This window comes from Pteropus medius, unplaced genomic scaffold (genome assembly GCF_902729225.1).
Source record: "Pteropus medius unplaced genomic scaffold, Ma_sr-lr_union100, whole genome shotgun sequence".
NCBI lineage: Eukaryota > Metazoa > Chordata > Mammalia > Chiroptera > Pteropodidae > Pteropus > Pteropus medius.
Genome location: NW_024343578.1, coordinates 3,857,239 through 3,880,168, shown reverse-complemented (window position 1 = coordinate 3,880,168; position 22,930 = coordinate 3,857,239). Strand labels below are relative to the sequence as shown.

At 41.2% G+C, this 22,930-nt stretch overlaps 1 protein-coding gene across 1 annotated transcript; it reads right to left on the bottom strand.

Moving 5' to 3' along the window:
• Positions 1-428: 428 nt before the first annotated feature.
• On the bottom strand, positions 429-17,025 carry WDR82 (WD repeat domain 82). Its single transcript, XM_039867568.1, has 9 exons — positions 16,377-17,025; positions 12,260-12,357; positions 9,501-9,567; positions 6,484-6,583; positions 5,858-5,974; positions 5,462-5,617; positions 4,957-5,026; positions 4,251-4,393; positions 429-3,258 (listed from the first exon to the last, which is right to left on the bottom strand). The coding sequence occupies exons 1-9, from the start codon at positions 16,535-16,537 to the stop codon at positions 3,229-3,231; spliced, it is 942 nt and encodes a 313-aa protein (XP_039723502.1). The 5' UTR covers positions 16,538-17,025; the 3' UTR covers positions 429-3,228.
• Positions 17,026-22,930: the final 5,905 nt, after the last annotated feature.

The following is a 22,930-nucleotide window of genomic DNA, read 5'->3' as shown; positions in this document are numbered from 1 at the left end:
TGTAGGACAAACCTTATTCCAGCTAGAGGTTGCCAATCTGATCAAGGGCTGAGGTAATAGCAGGAAAAGGAAGCCTAAGGAACATGCCAGATGCAGTCTTTGAAGATCAAGGTTGGCTCAAGCTGGCCTCTCCCAATTACTCATTTCTGGCCATATGGTTGCTTATTAGAGCCTAAGGTTGAGGAGACCCAGGTAACTGTTCACTGAAGTCTGGGTATAGGGGTTCCTCCCACCAGCCCACAGGCCTTAGTCACCAGGGAATCAAGGGCAGTCCCAAGGAGCCCAACAATCCATCCATACGGCATTACAGCGAGTCCCAGTGTGAGCCAGGAGACAACCCATCCTTCCCTCCAACTCTAGGCACCAGTCAATGCTACAGAAACTAAATGGAAGAGGCTGCAGCCATAAAATTCTGTTTAAGACAGATAACATGGAAAAAATGTTTATATGTTAAGTACAAAAGGGACATAAAATTGTATATACAGTAGAATGACAACTATGTAAACACACCAAAAATCTACACACAGAAATATCTAGAGGAACATTTAACACCAAAAGATTAACAGTGGTAGCATTTGAAAGTCAAACTGATTCTTTTTTAAATTCCCAATTTTTCCTTAATAAGCATTAATTACAATTTCAATGGGAAAGTTTTTTCTAAAATAAAACCCCAATGGCTGGTCATTTGAGCAATGTGGTATTGTCGGTATTGTCCCATAGAAAAAGGTGGCTTTAACCTCTTGAGAGTATGGTGGGCAGCCCCCTCCCCCCTGAGAACTCAAGCACCTCTGGCTCCCACTGAGAGCATCCTTATAGCCCCAGCCCTCAGCCTCTGGCCTACAGCCTCACTTCTTCCTTTATTCTGCCTAGTCACACCACCACATCAACTCCAGTCACTTCTAGCTACATCTTTTCCCTTTCCTTCCTCAAGAGCCAGCTCTGCAGCCACAGGTCCCCATAAATAAGAGGCCATGCAGTGCATATTTTCAAAGGGCATGGTACTTCCTTTGGACGCACAGGAGCTCAATATAAATCATTTTCCTGCTGACAGGCAAGTCATGCTGGGTGGCCACTCTGATTACAGATATGTTGATCACACAGCCTTTCTCATTAACCCACAATTCCAAGCACTCTCTGAACAGTTATTCCTCCCATGAATTTTCTACCCTAGAAAACCAAGAGCAGGCAGCAACAGCTCAGATCATTTGGTTTCTAAAAGTCCCTCCACTCTGAGATGGCAGAGCTATACAATGGGCAGCACTGCAGCAGCTGCCGATTCTAGTCTACATTTGAGAAAGATGCATGCCCCTTGCCCTTCGAGTCTGAGGAGCAAGTCAAAAAGTAAAATTGCTTAAAAAAAAAAAACAGTAATTGCTAGCAATTCACAGCCTATTCCAGCTGCTAAACAGAGGCAGTAATGACTTGCATTCTCCCCTAGCAGCCATGTACTCTTGGGCAAGTCTTCACCTTGTTGAGTCTGTTTTTGGATCTGCAAGGAATGTTATCTGCTTTTAATGTTTGAGAATTCAGTGAAATAACATGCCATTCGTCCTGCTCTAAGAAGGCCATGCAGGGGAGGAAAAGGCCATGAGCCAGACACAGCTCATCTCTACCCTGATCAGGACCCATCCCTCTCCCAAGAGAAGGCAAGGAAAAAAAAAAACAAGAAAGACATACCTGGTAGACAGGAGTGACCTGTAATTGGTAAAGAAGCCTCAGACAAACTGAAAATGCCCTGGTTCTAGCATCCTGTCCCCAAATACTGCAAGCCAGACACAAAAGTCATGCAAAAGTGACTGTCACACATATATAGGCACAAGACAGAGCCATCACCAGGCAAAAAAAGGGGGCTAATACTGCAGAGAGGGCCCCAAAGTGCGGCTTGAGGAACACAAGGGAGTTATCCCAAGACCCTCACTTAGCTGCCACAGGAACAGCAAACACTTGAAGCTATGCTTCGTTCAGTCTCCTGAAAAGAAAAATGTAATAAAGAAGACTCACTAACACTTGTGGCAAACACTATTAGCAAGAATGCTGACTTTCCCCGGGGCTGTAGGAATCCATGTCCTTTGGCTAAACTGAGAAAGGACAGGTATTTTATATATATGCATACATACAAATACATGTATGCACACACAGATATATTTAAATGAAGGTGTACACACTGTGCTAAAATACAAACAACAGAAATCCCAGGTCATATATAAAAAAGCTAAATATAACATATAACACAGGCCTAGAGCCAGCTCATGGTTGGGAGCTGAGAAAGGGGTGATATCATGAGACTATATACACAATTTGTGGAGGGCAGGGAAGGCATCAGTGTAAACAACTCAGACTCACTCCACAATACTGGCCCACAGGAAAGTGTGATGTTTGTATCTCATGTACAAAAATAGACTCCCACCTTGCTTTTGTATACAACCAAACTGGGTAGGCAACCAGAAGGACCATGGGTTTGTATTGATGACAAGGGCCCACACTAGGTCGCTGCTAAACCTCCCAGCCCTAGGAACTCTCACCTGCTACCCTCCCTCTCTTTCATCCTCTTGGGCCTTTTCCCACCCAACACTCAAAGCCTGAGGCATGCCTAGATCACATACCCTCAAACACCTAACTTGCAAGGCTTTTTGGAAAGCAAGGTCTTTCTGTATCTGTCCATCTCTGACACCAAGATATATGAAGACTTATTTCTGTAAATGTTTGGCACCTAAGTAACATGATGATTGTGGATTATACCACAATGACACAGGGAGACCCAGTAACAAGACATGCAGGGTAAGGGCAAGGGGCACTGAGCTGCCTTAGCAGCTCAAAACCAGAACTGTGGCTTCCCATGCATTTATGGGGGTGGGAGAATTAACAACTGGGGATGTGCAGAATTAACAACTTCAATGGCTCCTTAGCAGCAAATACATTCAAAACTGAAGGCGTCTTAAGGGCCCCACTATACCCTAATCATGAGTCTGGTCACTCCTCTGGAGGAGCTCAGTGCAATGACAGCTGGAAAATCTGAGTCCCGTGTGAATCTGCCGCACCAAGAGTCCTTTTGAAGAAGCTCAGTAAAGTATTTTTTTTCTTTTGAGCAGATGTACAGCACATCCATGGGAGGGCCATGTGGAAGGATGCTCTCCAGTCCAGTCAAATATTCCAATCCCACTATTATCTCAGTCCCCTCTGAGTTTTTTCCTGCTGGCCACCCTCGGAAACAGCTGAACAGCATTAAGGTCAGTCATCAATGGTGGGCAACCAGAAGGCCTGGAAGGAGAACAAAAATCAAGTTTAAAAAGCCAAACCTCTCTCTTAACTGCTGAGGGTTCTTCTTACCCCTTCCCATAGCATCAAGTAGCTCAACCCCGTGATGGAGGATTTATGGCTGGTGGCCCTCCCTCCTGACCCAATCGACTGGCTATCTAGGGAGAAATAATCCCCACCCTATGTGAAAGTCAGCTGGTTGGTTCCTGCTCACACTGTCTACCTTCCACCATAGTGGCCCAGGGGTAAGAGAAAAAAGGAATGCTGTCTGGGAGGTGGAGGTCTGGGTAACCTTGCCTCACTGCTAATACACCAGGTGATTTCAGACAGGCCTTCTCCTTCCTGAGCTGTGAAAAATGAGAGGCACTGGAATGGATGGTTTTGCTGCATTTTTTTCTGACACTGTGTTCTTAGTTTAAAAAGGATGGGAGTGAGGCACCATGTTCTGGGTAGGCTAGGAAATACCCAGGTGAGTTTAGGAGATGTCAAGAGGAAACTAGAGGCAGAGACTCATGATGCTTTGTTCTGCTAGTATTGTCAAGAGAGAGACAGGAGCCTGGAGGAAATTCTTAGGTGGTGAGTTATAATCAACTTTAAGAATTTCTGAGGAATTCAGCATAAACTAAGAGGAATGGAAAACTGAAAGGTTGCAGCCACCAAAAGCCTTGTTCAAAGAAAATATTTTAAGAAGCCAAAAAGCTGTCAAGTGTAGCCCAGGTAGTTTGAACATAAAACCAGAAGCCAGCCAGAGCAAAAACTGACCTAAGATCTCCTGGGAGCTCATAAGTGATGTGAGATCATAGAAATGAGAGTAAAAGTGAAAGACCAGCCCAACCAGAGATCAGAGAATAAGAGGTGAAACAGGGAAGCCACCATTTGAGAAGCATGAATCTGTTGCTAGTAATGTAGCTATTTAGAACACAGCTTGCTATGCTCAAAAGCCACAGAGAGGGCCGCCAGATGGAGGACATTTCATTTCCCATTGGTTCACATACCATGTTGGAACATGCACTGGCAAAGGTCATGAACTTGGGGTTGAACTGCAAACAGGTAATAGGGCCTGTGTGTTTGCCATCCAACACAGCTACTTTTATACCGCTCTCTCCATTCCAGACATGGATCTTGCCATCCTCTGAACCTGAGAGAATGATCAAGGAAAATACAACAGCTCAAGGCACACTACAAAGACAAGTGGGAAAAAGACACTGACATTTGGAAAGAGGCCAAGTTTCAGGACCCAGCACTCAGCAGAAATTGAGAGGGAGGAGAGGCAGAGAAAAGAGGACACTTGGGGAATTAATGTTGTCTGTATTTATTTGTTCCTGGGCAAGTCACTTCCCCTCTAACTTCCATTTTCTCATTTAAAAAGATTACTGAATATCATCACTACACTACCAACAGCTAGCCATTGACTGAAAACAGGGTTACATTAGAAAGTTACTATTACTAGTAAGATAGTGCTTGTAGAGTTTAACTATAATGCGATTTAGGGAAGACTAACATTACTGCAAGTTCCCAGTAAAGAACTGTAAAGTCAGCATAATTTTAAAGACGCTATACCTTTGACATATTGTGCTACACAAAAATCTGAAAACGTCTATCAAAAGGATAACATCTTAATTAGTTAAAACTAACAAAAATAATATAAATAAATACACAGTACCACAGAAACAACTCCCAAGGTGGATAAAGGAAGCTTACCAATCATAATAAACTGGGAGTCTGGAGTGAACGAGGCCTCAAGTGTGACGGCTTTGCTGTTGGCATAACCCTAAAAAAAGCAGAACAGTTCTCTTCTTACAAGGCCATTAACAAAATCAATTGCCTAGAAACACTACCCAGCATACACGTCACCTTCCTTTCTGTGAAACCTTCTCCTCCTCATGTACAGCACCATCAAGATTCCAAACCTGTCTGCCATCCTTCATAATTCACCCCCTACCCTCAACAACTCTATATTCAAAAGGGCAAGAAAATGTTTATAGTCAGGAATTATTTTATATCTAAACACCAAACTTGGGTCACTGGGTGTGAAGTGAATATCTCAGAATCCATGAGAAATAAGTTCACGCGCAGGAAGAAAATGCAAGTCCGTGCCTCGAAGAGTGAGTCAGGGATAACTGCTGGTCTCCACCCCAGCTAACACAATTCTCAGCCCAAGAGGTATGAGCACAGAAACAGCCATGCTCAAATGTTGTCAGCTCACCCCAAACGTGTGCATCACTACTCCTTTAAATGCATCAATGAGACGGATGAAGCTGCCATTGGTGGAGATGAGGATGAGTTTGCCATCATTGCTGAACTTAAGTCCTGTCCATTCACAAGTTCGATCATATTGCATCTTAAAGGTCGCAAATGGCCCCTGCAAAAGATAAAAGTAACAACTCCAGGCCCAAGGCATATCAATAATTCCTTCCACCAGAGCCAACTCTCATTCTATCCCTTTAGATTCCTTTTTGACTAGAGAAAGCAGAAAAACTACTGTTCTGACATTCTAATACCTACCATATACCTCCTCTACCATAGAAAAGGCTCTTAAATGTGTACCTCGCCCTTCAAAACTTCTATGATATCAAGACTGCTTAAAGATTCAAAGATTTACCTTATCAAAAGAGCGAAGGTCATAAAGTTTGACCATTTCAGAATTGACACCTGCAGCAAAAATTAACCCTTCTGGATCAAAAGAACAAACTGGCTTGCCCTGTAGATGCATAAGACCCTAAAAAAAAGAAATAAGAAAAAAAGTTAATGAATCTAGGATCCTACCAATTTTAACTACAAATTTAACCTTTCCCAACGAAAACTAAGGGACACAAATAGATCAGCCTACCTACAGAACAGAAAAAGTAAAACTAACTAAAATGAGGCTTTTAAAAAACAGGTTTTCCTACAATTGATTTCAGATCAACCTTAATTGTACAGTTGTATAGTACAATTACAATTGAAATAAAAAAAAAATCCCTTAAGGCTAAAAGCTATAGCTTAAAGGCTCCCAGAAAACTGTTTTTAAAGCAGTAAGCCACAGAGCATAATGCAGTATGCACTGGATTAGGGCATTTGCTTAATTACCAGCTACCTATCAGGAAAAGAGATTTTCTCCAAAGTTTAAAAAGACTCTAGGATCCCAGAATGGAACCACTGCTTTCCTCCTTCCTTGAGAGAGAGATGATGATGACGATAGTGCCTACCATAGAAAACACCTGAATTGTAACTGTGAGGTACTATTACCTGGCAGTTAGGAGAACGGAGATCCCAGAGTCGAATGGTCTTATCAAGAGACCCAGAAATGAAAGTGTCATCCACAGGTGACATGGACAAGGCCACCACCCTGCAATGCATGGAGATAAACAGGAGTTGAGCAAGATATTTGCAAAAATTGGATGTGAACGCTAAACCACTCTACCAAAACTGCCATTTTAAGAAACACATATACACAAGCAATCTGGAATGATCAAAGGCAACTAGTATAATGAAAATGGACATTTAGATGGCTCTTCCTTCTAGGTACTATGGATGAGTAGTTCCACATTCTGGCTCAGCTGCAAAACACTTCATAATATAGAAGCTGGTATCACAGATGAAGATTAGAAGGGAAATATACATTTTGTACTGTTTCATTTTGACAGAAAAGTCTGAAGTAAAAAGGTGGTTAAACTGCAAAGCTCATTTGTTAATGGATTTTTTAAATCTAGAAATAGAGGAAGTTCAAGTTTTTGGATGACACTGAAAGGGGTTCAGGTGGTTTTAGTTCCACTAGAAAGAATTAAAATGCAATCCGTGAACAGGAAATGAGAAAATTTACTTTTTTTCTTAAAAAGTGCCCCCGCTCAAATTCTTCCAATATAACTCAACTAATGTGCACTAACACTCAACTTAAAAATTTAAAAGATACTATAAGCCAAATTTTCCTGGGAATGCTGAGGCAATATTAAGAGTGAGCAGAATGCATATAGACATGTAATTTTATGCCATGGTATCAAGATCAAAAGCTCAGAGGAATTCTATCTTGGCACAAAGTTCTTTGCTGAGAGGTTCGGGAATACAAAAGCTTAACTGCCAAGTCCAGGCAATTACAAGAGAGAGTCAGGGAAGGCTTTCTGGAAGAAGCAGCACCTGTGGAAAACAGGGTTTCAATGACAGATGCCTTTGCAAAAGGTACAAGACAGGAAGGCATGAAGCACATGTTCGGTTCACTTGAACTGTAGTGGGAGATAACGCTGGGAAAATGGATCACAGCCGGAGGGAAGAGAACCTGATTCCAAAGGGAAGGAGCAGGCAGATGTGAAGGCTTCCTGAGGAAGCTGTGCAGTGGTCAGAACTGTAATACAGGGTGCTGATGCAGGATGGTGAGGAATGGGGAGATTAATTAGAATTTGACAATACTCCACCTGACAGGACATGAGCTAGAACAGAAGCAAAGGAAGGAGTACGTAGGAGAGTGACACATGAGATTAAACCTAGGTAGAATCAACAAAACATGTGTATGTGAAGGCAAGGGAAAGGAAATGAACAGACAACAAAGGCTTTGAGTCAGGAGAACTGGAAGAGAAAGAGATGAAGAAACATCAGGCAGACAGACAAGAGATCGCCGGAGGAACATAAAAATGATGGGAGTGTAGGACCTGTCAGGTGGAGGCAGAGAAGAAACATCTACATAAATATGTATAAAATCTGTAGGTGGAAGTTGAGTCTGGAATTCATGACAAATATGGGCTAAAGATACTGATTTGGGAAGCCATCTGAGTAGAGGTGAGCGAAATCAGTGGAGATATTTGAGAAAATATCAAAAAGGAGAAAAAGCAAGGATAGAACCTTGTTTATTTTAGAGTCAAAAGAGGAAGAAGGGCCAATAGCAAGAACAGAACCAAGATGGGAAAAGTCAGCTGCCAAAGGAAAAAAAAAAAGCTTTACTAAGAGGTTGAACACGCTCCCCACAAAAAAAGCCCAAGGCAATGGATTTTAACTAGAGACAGTAGAGGCAGGTATAACAGCTTGGGAAAAGTCCCATAGATGACTCTGGGACTAGACAGAGAGTGATCTATAACAGTGAATGAGTGTGCCGAGTTGGAGATGGGAATATGCAGATTATTCTTTCATGTTTGACAATGAAAAGGAGTGGGTGGTAGTCTCAAGATAGATTTAAGATAAGGAAGGCCAAGTAAGTTTGTAGGCAACAAAAAAGTACAGTTAAGTAAATGGAAGCAAGCAGAAAGAGATTGGTTTTGTCAAGGAAAAAAGGCTACTTCTCTCTCAAGGAAAGGGTTCTGAGAGAAATTTAGGTGGAAGGGATAAAAGTTGAAAAAAAAAAAACCCTTTGGCTTTGATTTTCTAAAAAAAAAGGAGGGACAAAGTCATCTAAGAAACAGGAGGTCAAAGGCTAGATAACTGAGAAAATTGTAAAGAATTCTGAATTGCAATCAACTGTTAATTACAGACAGTACATTTGTGAACATTCATTTGATTACAAACAAGCAAAAACATCTACTTGTCACAAGCCATTCTTTCTGTGGACTACACAGTAACCAAGAGCTTCCACCTCTTATCTTCACCAACATAGAAATGCCCTGCCCAATCAGAAGTGCAGGGTGCTCTTGGCCAACCTTCTGTTAGGGTTCTCTACCACTCTAAGAGTCCTGGGTTTCTGTACATTTGCAAATGAAAGCAGGAGGAAATACCCCTCTCCCTTGTGATTAAAATATCATCCAATGAAATAACATTCAACCAAAACTTGAAAAATTAGAGGAAAAAATACTGGGAGGTTGGGGTAAAAGACAGAAGCAGCTCACATTACAAAACAGAAAAAGGAAACAAGCTTCACTTTCAAAAGTAACAAAGAACAATTCTTTTTTGCATCCTCATTAAGATCTTCACATAGTTTATGTATAGCAGGGGCCTGCTGAAATGGGGGCCACCTGTACCAGAAGGCCTCATATATATAAGGGATAGCTGATATTTGGGATTCCTAAATGCTAAGTATACTTTTTACTACCTAGGTTTCCATTGAATGTCTTTACCTTTTTCCTAATTACGTTTCAACTAAAATTTCGGTTTATCTATGAAGTTATACCCCTGCCTCCACAACCTCAGTTAATCGAGAGCTGACTACTAAAGGGGGTTAACAAGACTAAGAATACTACACAGCAGTGAGGAATTAGCTTTAGTTCACTGATAAAATCTCTCCATTCTTCTATTGTCTGAATAACCTCAGGGATAAAAGATCTACTTCTATAACACTTGGGTCTTACCTTTTGCTATGTCCAGGAAAATATCTGATGTATTTGTTGTCATGCAAGGACAGGTAACGAATAGTATCTGTAAGAAGACAAATAAGGCATGATGATATCCTACTATTTTTAAAGGAATTTACTTTGCATTTTTATCTTGAAAAGGTCAAAGAATTCATTGTTTTCCATAACCCAAGCCAGGTGTGAATAAATACTGGTGAATAATTTCTCCCCACAACTGAAGAGTGGGCACCACAGATCTGATATAATTCAAAAGCAGAGTTCTTAAGTTGACAGCATATAGAGCAATGTTTAAAATCATTGTTAACTATCCATCTTTGGCTTCTGCATAGTTACAATGCAACTTGTTCTGCAAATATACCCTGCCCCACCCCTCAAAAAAACCCAATAGTTTTAGTGCCTACAGAATGGCAAGCCTTAAAGAAAAACATCTGGCTGCTGAGGAAAAAGGTTCAAAGAATTAAGCAGCCATACTAAGCTAAGAATCAGGCTGGACTTGCATATTTTTGTCCAGGATTCTCCAAAGGCATGTTGATGCAACCTGACCTCATCTGAATGTTAAATGGATATACAATTTACATTAAAATTAAACAAAATAGAAAGAGAAGTAATGTCCTACTACTTCTTTTCTAATTCACCAACTACCCACTGGTCCCTTGTGCATCAGTTGTTTAAAAATAATAATAATAATAATAATGCCAAAATAAAAAGAAATAATGCCAAAATAAAAATAATAATAATAATAATAATGCCAAAATAAAAAGAAAATTTGGGTTTAAAAGATCTAAAGACATTTCAATACCAAACTCATGAACTGTACCAACAAGTCACAGCAGTGAGATTTTGACGTAACAAAGAAGGCATAATCAGAAATTTGTGCTTGGGTAAAATGAGACACTCTTAAAAACCAAATGATTCTATCTGAAAAAGTAAACAAACAAAAAAATGGTGGTGGGAAGGGAATGAAGTGTCATAAAGAATAGAGCTGGGAAATACTATGCCCCTGAAAAGACTATGAATAAGGAACAATTATTGAGAAAGGGATGATAGAAAATGGTGCCAAAATGCAGAAAAGAAAGCATAGAAAGAACATTCTGGAGGCAAAAAGAACACAGGAACTAAGAGGATGAACACACCAAGTCATCCCAGTGATTTACAGGGGTACTTTTTAATAAGAGGGCATTTAACCTGGGAGAAGGAAAAGGGTACTCTTTGTATGTTCCAAAACTGAACTCTACATGGTTTTCCTTGAAAACATCTTCCAAGTTTTTTGAATGACAACTACAAAGTCTTCCTGGTTGTTTTATTGCTAGGAACTACTCACCTGCCCTAAGCAGAAAAAGGCTTCCTCCCATTACCTGGTTTCTCAGAGATGAGCAGGGCGTCGCCATCCTCTCCGCCCCACTCGGTAGCTGGCGCGCTGTTCCTGGCAAGGCAGTGGCCTGTACAGTTATCTCCTGTACCGGGTGGTATCATAGACCCTCAAACTGTACAAACTACTACCTCAGCCTGGAATCAGGCAAAAGGAAACGAAGCGTTGGAGGAACTCTTCAGGATGCACTCGAGACAGGAAAGGCAACATCCTCAACAGCAGAGGCCTGGCAGCAAAGCTGCAAGTGCCACACATTTGCCTCATCTTGCACCATGTTTGGACAATCCTCATTTAATCACCCAGAAAAACACCCCACCAGAAGAAATATACCAGTCATGCAGACGATCATACAGATATGTTTCCTCAGGATCCTACTGTTTTATATTCTTGTCCAAAAGCATCAAATGCATGCTTACTTAGAAAACCACTTCTGAAATAGAGGCATTAAAAGTAGAAATGATATACTTACTAAAAGTCAAGTACAAGCAGAAAAATCTCATTTTAAAAAAAGATAAAAGAATTCTGCCCACCTGCTCTGAGATAGGCATAGCCAAAATAGCAGTCTAAGCAACCTCTGTCCAATGACATTAGAAAATCTTACTATAAAAAGTGAAACAATCAATAAATCAGTAAGGTAAGTTAAATGGGGGAAAAAAAAAAGAAAAAAAAGGAGTCCTAATGTGAAAGTAAATATTATTGCTCAATTACCAAGACGATCTGTCAACCAAGAATGACTTATCCCACCCAGGCGAAATGCAGGTAAAAACAGAGACCATTTATTTGAGAAAGAAATTCACAAGTTTAATTTCTACAAATAACTCTTTACCCCTCAAAGACATTAGCTTTATTTAAAAGTAAAAAAGAAAAAGCAATAAAATTCAGATCAAAAAATGTCCCCAGAATCAAAGATAACCAAGGGCAGTATACGATCCTTTATGACACAGACCATAAAAGGTTGGGCATACACCAAAAACTCTTCTAGGTCCCTAACCTATGATAGCTCAAGCATTTGTGAAAACTTTTCTCAAATCTACATATTTTGAACAGGAAGTACTATTGTTTATCACTTACTGTGTGTCAAGGATTCTTTCATTTGTTCTAAAAGTGTTCTTTCAAGTTTCAAGAAGTACAAACCATATATACAATTTGTTTCCTATTCTCACTTTCCACTCTAAACTGGAGACCTTTCATACTGTTTCAAGTCCTTCAAAACACTAGTGGCTTGCTTCCAGCATCTCTTCAGTCATAACAATGTTAGCACTGCTAACATCATAGGAAAATATTTAAATTAAAATAACTATCACCAAAACAGTAGTCACAAAGATACCATGAACTATTTAACAAAAGAAACCATGGCCATAACTTCCTAAAAAGAAGGCTTGCTTACCGTCTATTTTGTTAGAGCTGTAAACGACTGTGTTTGCTGCATGAGTATATCTGATGAGGTCCACGCCATATTTCTTACTGTACAGGGTTCTCTTTGGTCTGATGAGGAAATGGACAGAGAAAGAAAACCATCAAAATCCTCCATCACCAAAATCTGGAATCTTCATAAAAAGAGAAGAACTTAAATGATGTGGCAAGGGTGAAGATTCTTAGTAAGCTGTAACACTGGAAAGAAAATTTCTTCCAAAAAGGAAGAAACAAATGGAATCAATCAAGTACAACAGCTTTCACCTCTGAACACCAAATGCCAAGATTAGGAAATGGAAGTATTTCTGAGGGCTCAATTCAGTCTTTACTACAATGTTCAAAAGTAAGCTTTGAGAAAAAGTACAATCTATTTGGAAAAAGGCACACAAAACAACACAGGTCGTAAATTATTTTAAAAAGATGGATATGGGACTATGTCAAACCAACAAGGCCAGAGCTTTCCTTAAGCCATTCACTTACGCTTTTCCTCAAGAAGAAATGATTCGTCAAAACTAAAACCAGATGCAAAACTGCTTGCCCACTCTAATGTAATATACTGTTGCAGAAGCTATCCATCCTCCCTATCCTACAGGTCCAAAGCAAAGACTATGCCTTTTGGAAGGTAAGCCTAACTAACTCTCCCTAGCAAAACAGCCATTGGTTGTTTTCTTTTTACTTTAATGTAAAATTACATATTTCTAAGCTACAGGATACCAATCCATTCGTTAAAGTTCCTTAAATGTCCCCCTCTATAGAAGCTTGAAGATCAAGCTGAAACTGAACTCATCAAAATATTTAACCAAGAACTTATAATGTTCTACATTTAGGTGTAGGAGGATTTCATAAATCTTGTACCTATGTTTACCAAGAGTTCCAATTTATGAAAAAGAAAGACTTAAGTTTAACCCTGTCAGTGCAAAATCCTCTTGGAACCTAGATGCTAACCAATCAGATGACTCAGTAAAAAACTTTAAAACATCAATCATTTGCAGTTTCAATTTTTGTTAATGTCAGGAAGGTTAAGAGTTTCCCTACACAAAACCTACTTCCAAACGAGACTTCTCACTTCAAATGTACTGAATTTTCTACATTCTTACCAATCGGAAGATCAGCTAAAAAGATCAGCTAGCTCATCGTCTATCCACATTCTTACCAATCCTGAAAGATCAGCTCAAAGTCTACTTTGTCTAGTCCACTGTCCTGGGTTCTGCATTGGGGTTACTGTGTGGTAACCAATGAGTGAATGAGTGAATATGACTGTGTACACATGTGCTTGCTTTCAAAGGATAGCTGACTTTGCCTCTACCATTGGAAAGACAAACTTACCCTCAGAATACCTACAATAGTGAAGACAGAGCCTGTCACATATGGTCTATTTGTCTCAAATTTGTAACACTCACCTGAGGTTTCTTCTTAATAATAGAAACATTTTACCTCATATCATTTCCTAGTTTGAAAGCAAGATCTCACCATATTACATCCATTTCAGAGAATCTTTACAAAGCCCAGGAACAATATTCTTTCACAAATACTTGGTAAGCTTCTCACCATAAACTATGATTCTGGTGATCAAGTATGAATAAATAATATTAAAGCCTTGCTTTGAATAACTCACATCACATCACCTACCACAGATATCCTTCATATTCTTCCAAGTTGAAAAGTCATTCAATGGATGAACTCCATTATAAAGAAAGTTTAAATGACAGTAAACTGAAAAAATATATTAAGCATAGAGAATACTGTTTTAGCCATTTTCAAACTCCCAAATGCTAACATTATTACCATCTAATAAAGATACTTACTATGCCTTACAAGGAAACATCACTTTTCTTCCATTGATGGTTTGACTACACTACTAGAGGCAAATTTTTTCTTCACATAATCACTTAGGATTATGGACTCCTGGAGGCGAAAAAGATCATGTAATATCCAAAGAAGTGATGTGACCAAGTCACATATCTGCTCACAAGGCCAAACTGGAACTCAGTCTCCGAACTACCAGGTCACTCTCCCACCACAGATCACAATGAAACAAGGTCACAATTAACTGATAAAATTTTTAAAAGCATGCCTTATACTATTTTATCAATATTAAATTTCCTAATTTGGATAACTGTGCTCTGGTTATATAAGAGAATATCCTTGTGCTTAGGAAAACCACGTTGTGAGGAATCTATGTTTAGGGGAAAAGGGGCTTGATTCCTCCAACTTAACTCTGATGCTTCAGAAGAAAATGTACTCATAAATACATTCAGAGAGAATGATGGAGCAAATGGAGCCAATTATTGGATTACATAGGAGTTTTTGAAACATTGCTGTAACTTTTACGTGTTTGTAACTATGTAAAAATGCTACATGAGGGAATAAACTGCATAATGTCATAAAATTAACATTTTACTTTTAACAAGACTTCAAATCTGTCATCTCTGGCAAAACATCGAAATGAAGGGACAAACTATGAAGAAATGCTACCACAACCTTCATTTCCTTTGAATGAGGATATACACTTCTATCCTCAGGTTCCAGGGAAAGGTTCGAATTTGTGCACAAGCACTAAACATTTCAAGTAAGCCAGCTTCAAATTTCTTATAGCTCCAGGACCCCACAACCTACTTCCGCCCCAGCTTTATACGTTACTCTCTTCCAAGCTAAATCAAGTGGCCAGACGTGGACAGAAATTCATACACTAAATGAATAACATTGACTCAAATAACTCAGCATCCATCTAGCTAATAACAATCTCTCTTCCCCTAGGACCACCACTATAGACCACTCTTTCACATACTGCAGTCAGATCCAGAGCCAGTTACATAATACTTTCAAGAGCCCCAGTGGGGGGAAAAGAAAACTGGGGAGAACATTACAGCTCGGGCCAAAACAGCATTACTTTAGATAACCAAATTCACAAATGAAGAGACAAGATACAAAAGAAAGTTTATGGAAGACATCAGTTTTTTTAAAAAGGCAAAAGGAACAGCTGGAGAAGGTAGAGAAAAACCCAAAGATTCAAAAAATAAGATCTGGAACAAGGAAACAAAATGAAGTCTGACAAAACCAGAAGCCACTGAATTAAAGCAAACTTCTGCAAGCCTGCTTGGGGAAGGTGGCTGAGGGGAAATCACAGCCTAAGTAAGCTTCTGCTTTGAAGGTGCTCACAGTTTATCAAGGACTAAGTCTTACATGGGTGAGGTGAAGCTGACAAGGTCCCCAGGGGGAAAAAGCAAAATACTGTCCTTGTAACATTTTGCAAGGATGCAGGAGTGGTGGGTATTGAGATGAGTTGGAACAACGCAGAAAATTTCATGGTCAGACTAGACTCGACATTTTGATAATTCTAAATGTACCATAAGTGTAATTTCCTTTAAAAGCATAAGAGGGACCACGAAATTGTTATAGGATGCTTTTTGTTCTAATGGGAAGTTCACATTCAGGTCTGAATTGGGACAGCCAAGTTCGTTTGTGTCTGGCAAAAAGTAAGTTTCAGATGTTGCTAAAAAGTAGCATCGGGTCCAAGGAAGTAAGAGCATGATTTGAAAGAGAAAGGACACAGGGCCCAAAGAGGAACAACAAATAAATCCTGACAGCTAAGAACTGCAACCCACGCGGCTCTCACGCAGAAAGGCCGCGGGAAGCTAAGGGGCAGGGGTTGGGCGGACTGCCAGAGCTGAATCGAGGTCACCGAGGAGAGAGCACAGAGAGCGAGCTGACGCTGTTGGATGAGGCAGGAGAGAGCAGCCTCTGCAGTTTCGTGCTGGGGGCAGAGCCGACTGGCACCTTTTACAGAGTCCGAGTGGCAGAAAAGCTACCTGCTGCGGCCAGGATGGGCGGACCAGGCGCTTAAAGGTCAAGGTCAAGGTGAGGTTTGGCACGTGAAGCAGAAGCGCTCTCAGAAGAGACCGAAGATGTACAAAATAATACTACCATTATTTTTTTAAAGAAAAGGGGGAAAAAAAGGTCTCCTGGACTGCTTCGGAGCAAAAGCCGCCCTGGCAGAAGCAAGTGCAAAATAGGCGGGGGGCCAGAGTCAGGGAGGGGAGCAAACCACGAGAGAGTCTCAGAACCGGGCCCAGGGCCACCGCCGCACTTACTTGCCCTCCTGGCAGTCATAAAGCACGATGGAGTCGTCATCGCTGCTCGAGATGACCGTCTCGCCGTTGGGGCTGAAGTCAAAGCAGTTAATCTTGTCCGAGTTCTCGCGAAACACCTTGGCGACGCGGAAGCTCCGCAGCACGCTGTCGGTCAGCTTCATGGCGGCGGCTGCTGGAGGCAGCGGCAGCGGAGCAGGGCCGGGGCGGGGCCCCGCGGCGAGCGGGCAGGCGAACGGGCGGGCTGCCGAGGGGGCCGATCCAGGCGGGGCGGGCGCCGCTCCGGAGGCAAGAGGAAGGGCGTCCGACAGTCGGGCCGCCGACTCCTCTCCCTCCTCCTGCTCCCGCAACGCTCCTCCGACCGAATTGTGAGGCTTTGCTGACCGTTCCTCCTCACAGTCGCCTCAGAGCCAACCGGCGCGGCGCCGGCTCATTGTGTCCGCCATCTTGGGGCGGCAGGCTGAAGCCGAAGGCGAGGGGCCTGACCGCGGCGCACGCCGGGAAAGGGGGAGCGGGCGGAAACGGCGGCGAGAGATGGGAAGGCGGGGCGGTGACGTCAGTAGTGCAGGCGAGGAGTGGAGTAGGGCCGGCGATTTCCAGATGGGCTGTGGGGATGTCCACGACTCCTCCGTGGGCGGGAACACCGTTAGTACCCAGGAGCCGTGGGCCTTTGTGCAGGTTCGCAGGACCTTACCCCTACCCGAAGGACTCGGGCCCCAGAGCAGGCGGCATAACCGCAGGCCACGCGGAAGCAGGTCCTTCTGAGATCCTATATACTCCTTGCCAGGGGCCTGTTCTGGGAGTCAGTGAACCAATCGCTGGAGGTCTTTGACCGCCTGTCCAGGACAGAGGCAACATAGTTTCAATTTATGTATTTTTTTTTATTGGGGTATAATATGCGGTAGACCACAAATTTTTAGTGGATGGATTTTTTTTCATTTGGATATACACCCTTCTGACCACCATCCAGAACTTTAAGGCTTCTTTTAAAACTTTTTAACAGATATATAACAAAGTGCATAAAGTGAACTAATTTTACATGTACAGCTGCACACATTTTTATAAACGCGCATCTAAGTTTTCAAACGTGTTTGCAGCTCCAAAATTCATAGCATCAATCACAAAGAAATTTTTAAAGGGGAAAATTATCTCTTCATTCAACAAAACGCAGTTTTAAATTCTCCTGATTTCCTCCTCCATATTCATGTATTCCCCCCTGCTTTAGTATTGACTACATTTTTCCATGTTACTAAACGAGATTGTTGTTGGTGTTGTTAATTGAGGTATAACATGTACAGTAAAAATCAGCCTTTGTAATCAATAGTTTTGACACCCATATGTACAATTGGGCAACCGCCACCACATTCAAGGTATAGAACAGTTTCATTACCTTTTGTAGTCAACGGGATTGTTTCAGTGGTTTGTAATAAGGGATTTCTTTGCCTCAAAAGGAGAGAAAGTTGACCCCTAACAAAGGAAAGCAATATCTAATCACAGAATAGTTACCACGAACCCTGGCTTTAACTTCCTGTGTAAGGGGTTAAACTTGGTGCGACCTATGAGGGTTCATATATCTGCAACTTGTGCTGCAGCTCCTCAAAAGTTAATTGCCTGGAGTCTCCAACAATGGAGATGGAGCCTATTTATTTTGCTTCAAGCAAAGAGGAAGAAAAATGAAAAGGAACCACTGAAACGTTTCGATCACCGCTATTAGGAAGATGTGATATCCAGAGATCTAAATATAACCTGGACAATGGTAAAAAGAAAACAGAAACGCTGGGACAGTTGGGTTCCTAGAAAGAAACTCTAGAAAGAACTAGGTGCTGTGTCCCATCCTCTAGGTAAAGAAGAGCCAAGATCCCTGCACAGAAAAGTTGGGAGCATTTGATATCTTGCTGCCTGGCTTATGTTGTTAAGTTTGGCTCAAATAAACTCTTATAAAAACTCTCTACAAGTTTGGACGTTTCTTTACATCAACATTTACTTGTCATAGTATGGCAGGATTCCAAATGTGATAGCCCGCTAAAATGTGAAAGGGTTAAAGGATAATTAAAACCTGAAACTGGACAAAGGAAGTCTATACTTTAGGCCTAGTTTCTGGAACACCTAACTACATTCTGTTAATCATGAACTTGTAACAATGAGCTCATATGCTAACTGCCCATTTTAGCCTGTGTAACCCTGCTTGCTTGCATGGCATGAAAAATAATCAATTGTATATAAGCTGAAAATTACTGTTTGGCCATCGCCCATGAGAATACTGGCTATTGCCCATGGGAACATAGGCAATCGCCCATAGGAACATAACATTCTAACAACAAGCTTTCTGCTTCTGTACTCCCTGCTTGCACACCTGACCAGTGGGTTGACAGGTAGTGAATAGGAGAGAAATAGACCTTTGTGTTTAAGATAGAATAAAGAATGGGATTTAGGGCTTAAAAACCTTGTATCTTGGCATTTCGGGGCTGCTCCTTTGTACAGGACAGCTGCCGGCTAATAAACAGCCTTTGAGAGCATACCTGGTTTGGTCTATTCTATACAGGCCACAGCACAAAGAATCCCACTCAAGACCACCCTGCAGACCCGGACCCAATGCTAGGTACTAGCAAGAGCCCATTATGCCCCACTAGCTCCCTGCTTCGCATCAGGTGAACTTGAGTGAGTTTCTCTAGAAATTGTGGGCCTCCTTGCTTAAAGTAGCAGGCTGTAACTTTATTTGAGCTGTTCTTAGAAATTCCTCAAGGGGGATAGGGTTGAGATAACCCTGGGAAAGGGGGAAATGCATTGCTACTTTTAGTCTCAGCTTTTTAATTGGATTGCTTACTGACAATTGGAACAAAACCTTTGCTGGATAAATGAGAGACTGAACTCTCTTTAGTTCTGAAAGAGAAAGAACATTTTGCTTCCCCAACCTAAATAGCCAATGGGGTGACGATAAGTTGTTCAGATCCCCAAATCCGGAGTGGCAGAGATGGGTGCCGGAGTCTTCCAGTGTTGGCACCATAGCCAATCTCAGAGAAGCTGGTGAGAGCCCCAAGGAGAAGTGCTAGGCAGGAGGAGGGCCAGGCATCCTGGAATGAGTGCACCCCAAGGGAGGGGCCCATTCCTAGCAAACCTTCAAAGTTCCAGAGGTTCCGGTGGTTCTGGTGGCATCCATAAGTTCTCACTGGTCCTTGCTGGGGTATTAGCTGACTAAGAATCTTTGTAGTGTTGCCTGAAGAAAAATCTCTAGGGCATAAAGCAGTCCTAAAGGGATATCCATGTCACTTGGCTTATCTGGAGATGAGCATGTAAGGGAAGGTTTTCCCTGGAAGTTTGTCAGATTCTACAGATCTTGAAATTGACATGGGAAATTGTGCCTCCCAGAAGACAAGACCCACCACAGCTGTAATTGTTCAAATCTTCGCTTCTTTAAAAATGACTTTTTCTCTTCTCTTTTTTTCCTTGATTCAAACTGGCCTTGGGCTCATTTTGCTTTTCTTTCCTTATCCTTCTACACATTGCACAACCACTCCCTTAATCATTAAGCCCTTAGGTCAGCATCAAGCAGTCTTAGGAACAAAGCCTCAGGTCTGTTGACAACAAAGAGTTTTGGTCAAACTAAAGATAACACCTTTCAGTTCTATACCCGTGAGGGGGGAACAACCCTAACAGCATCCCCTTAAAAACATAGAGAATGATGACTGACATCAGGACCTGATGTATTGATCAACTGCCTCTTACTGGCCCCAACCAATCAGTCAAGCCCACAACCCCAACTCCCTTAACTTATGAGTTTTCTCCTATATAACCTTTCCCCTAGAGGCCATCAGGGCCCCAGGTCTTTGAGTGCTAGCTCACCTGTGTCTCTGGGTTTGGTGCCATTTCCTTAAATAAACTTCTACTTTCTTTGCTGCAAACTCCTGTTCATGTCTCTTTTGGCTTTGATGCGTGCAGGCAAAAATGAATCCCTTGAGTTCAATAACACAGTCAGCCTCCCATTTATAACTAAGATAGCTGAGATAAGGTTCCTTTGATACTTCTAAATGAATCTTTTATATCAATTAGAAAAAGCCAGCTATAAAATTAGACAGAATGAATGCAAATCATATTTGATTGGTCTCTCAAAACTTCAAAAAGAGGATTTAGATAAATGGGTCCAGCTATGGTGTCATTTAGATGTCAACCCAATTCTTTGAGGTATTAAAAATGGCTGGCTTATTTTAAAAGGAGAAAGGTCATTTGGAATTCGACTTGCCAAGGACAGATATAAATTGTAAATGCCTCCAAAACAAAAATTGGATCCAATTGGTCTTTTTGTCTGTCTGTGTGTCTATATATGTATGTTATAAATGTTAGATAATTTTTGACCTCCGGATAGTATTGTTAAAATTAATTTAAAGGCAAGTACTTATAAGAATTGGATAGTCTAAAACTCTCAGAAATACAGAAACTAACTCAAATGCTTTTCAAGTTCATGTGATCTAATACTAATAATTAGTAAATAAAAGCTAGCTTAAGTTTGTTGGTATAAGTAAAACAGACATGTCTTTTTGCCTGGGGATAAGTCCCTAGTAATAATAGACCTTTATGTCTATGAAAAATGTTTCTAGAGGTTATAAAATGTACAAGCTAAAGAATGCTAATTGATTACTTTTTAGTTTTCATTAGATACTGAGGTTTTAAGGGTTAAAAATCTCAGTATATATAGAAAAACTTCTATAGTATATTGTATGGGTAAACACTGGTTGTAAATTAAATGACTAGTCAGGGTTATGGGAAATCCAAGATGGCCACTTGGGTCTTCTCTACACCCTGGCTCCCCATTTTTTGGTTTTTACATTCCTTCATGCAGTCCAGTGCAGTTAGATGAAAGAACTTATGAACTTGAAGAAGGGCCTGGTTGGGATGCCCGTAGTAGAGGCCTCACAGTATCCCCAGCCTCACCTTTCCTTACCCAAAGCTTAATAACAGATTGTCCTCTGTAGCTTGACTCAGAGCTTGGAACATCCTCTGCCATGGAAAGTTGCCCTGAAACTTATGATTAATGCCCTTATGCTTATTGATCACAACCTATGGTCTAGTGTTCTTTCCGGTCTACTCCCACCTTTGTTCCTGGGTTGCTAAGGCCACCAGAGGACCATGTTACCAGAGAGAAGGCTCTGTGAAGCACAACAGACCCTCCCAGAACCACCATGTAGCATCTAGAATAATGCCCAGATTTTCCCTTAAGTACCCGAAGCTGGACTAAGAAAATAAGGCCATTTTTGAAGGTGTTAACCTGCTTCCTTCTCAGATCACTGGGTGCTCTGACAATAAACACTTATTCTAAGTAGCCCAACTCCTATGTTGGTCTATTGGCTGAGCAACACAGGCAGCACGAGCCCTGGACTCAGTTGCCCTCCAGTTACAAGCTGACATCGAAAAGAGACATCTTACACCATTGCCAAGGTTCGATAGAGTCACTTCAAGTAAATGTCATGTTATAACCACTTCCTTTCACAGCAAGCTCATGGTATTGTTAAAGTCATAGAAGACCAAGACTTTAGATATTGTTTATTGGAAAAGACATCAAATAAAAGAACTTCTCCAACTGTTGTAGCCACCAGCCCCCGATAGACACATGGACCAACAGAAATCAGTGAGTTATAGGAAACACTCTCTTTATTCAGCCAGCTGGGTCTGCCAGGGGTACACAGACCCCAAATTAAGCAGCCCCGAAATGTAGAGGTACAGGGTTTTTAAGCCCTAAACCCCATTCCTCATTCTGTCTGAACACAAAAGTCTATTTTTCTTCTATTTACTGTCAACTCGCAGGTCGGTTGTACAAACAGGCGTACAGAAGCAGAAAGCTTATTGTTAGAATGTCATGTTCCCTTGGGTGATAACCTATGTTCCCATGGGCAATAGCCAAGCAGTAATTTTCCAGCCAGCACACAACCTCATTAGAGAACTTATAACCACAAATGGACATCTACTCCTGTTTATGGACATCAAAAACTCCTCTAGAATGAGAAACCACTGGCATCAGAGGTTAACAGCTATCCCAAGACATTGACAAGGCTTTTATACCTATAAATTGATATTGAACTCAGAATCCATTTTGTTTGATTGTCTTTACCTGTCAGCTAATGATATTAGTCATAATAATAGTTATACTTGTTTCTTGGGGTTTTCCATATAGTCCAACTGTTTAAAAGATTACTGAACACGTATAAGGTAATTATTAACACTCTTTTTGTGACTTATGTAAATGTTATACTAGATGCCAAATACAGAAAAATGAGACAGAAGGCAAAAACTCAGATCACAATAGTTCTCAGGATAGAAATGATCCCGAGTGTTTTTTTGCAATGAAGGCCATAAGACTTGACTGCCTTCCATTTACCTGCCATTTCTGTTTTGAGAAAATTCAGCCTCAACTCAGATCTCAGTATTGTCCCATTCCCAACGATAAACAAGACAACCCCACTACAGAGACCTCCTAGGAATGAGCTTCCTAGTGCTGTGAGACCACTCTATCCAACCAAAAGGTTGGTCATCAGTGCATCCTTCAGACTGATTTATGACCAAAATGG

What these genes read in the sequence shown, in the direction of transcription:
- WDR82 (XM_039867568.1), bottom strand. Translation starts at nt 16,537, where the DNA reads ATGAAGCTGACCGACAGCGTGCTGCGGAGCTTCCGCGTCGCCAAGGTG. An exon ending in TATGACTGCCAGGAGGGCAA is followed by an intron (nt 12,358 to 16,376) that starts GTAAGTGCGGCG and finishes TTTCCTCATCAG; the next exon opens with ACCAAAGAGAACCCTGTACA. An exon ending in ACCTTCGCTCTTTTGATAAG is followed by an intron (nt 5,618 to 5,857) that starts GTAAATCTTTGA and finishes TATCTTTTGCAG; the next exon opens with GGGCCATTTGCGACCTTTAA.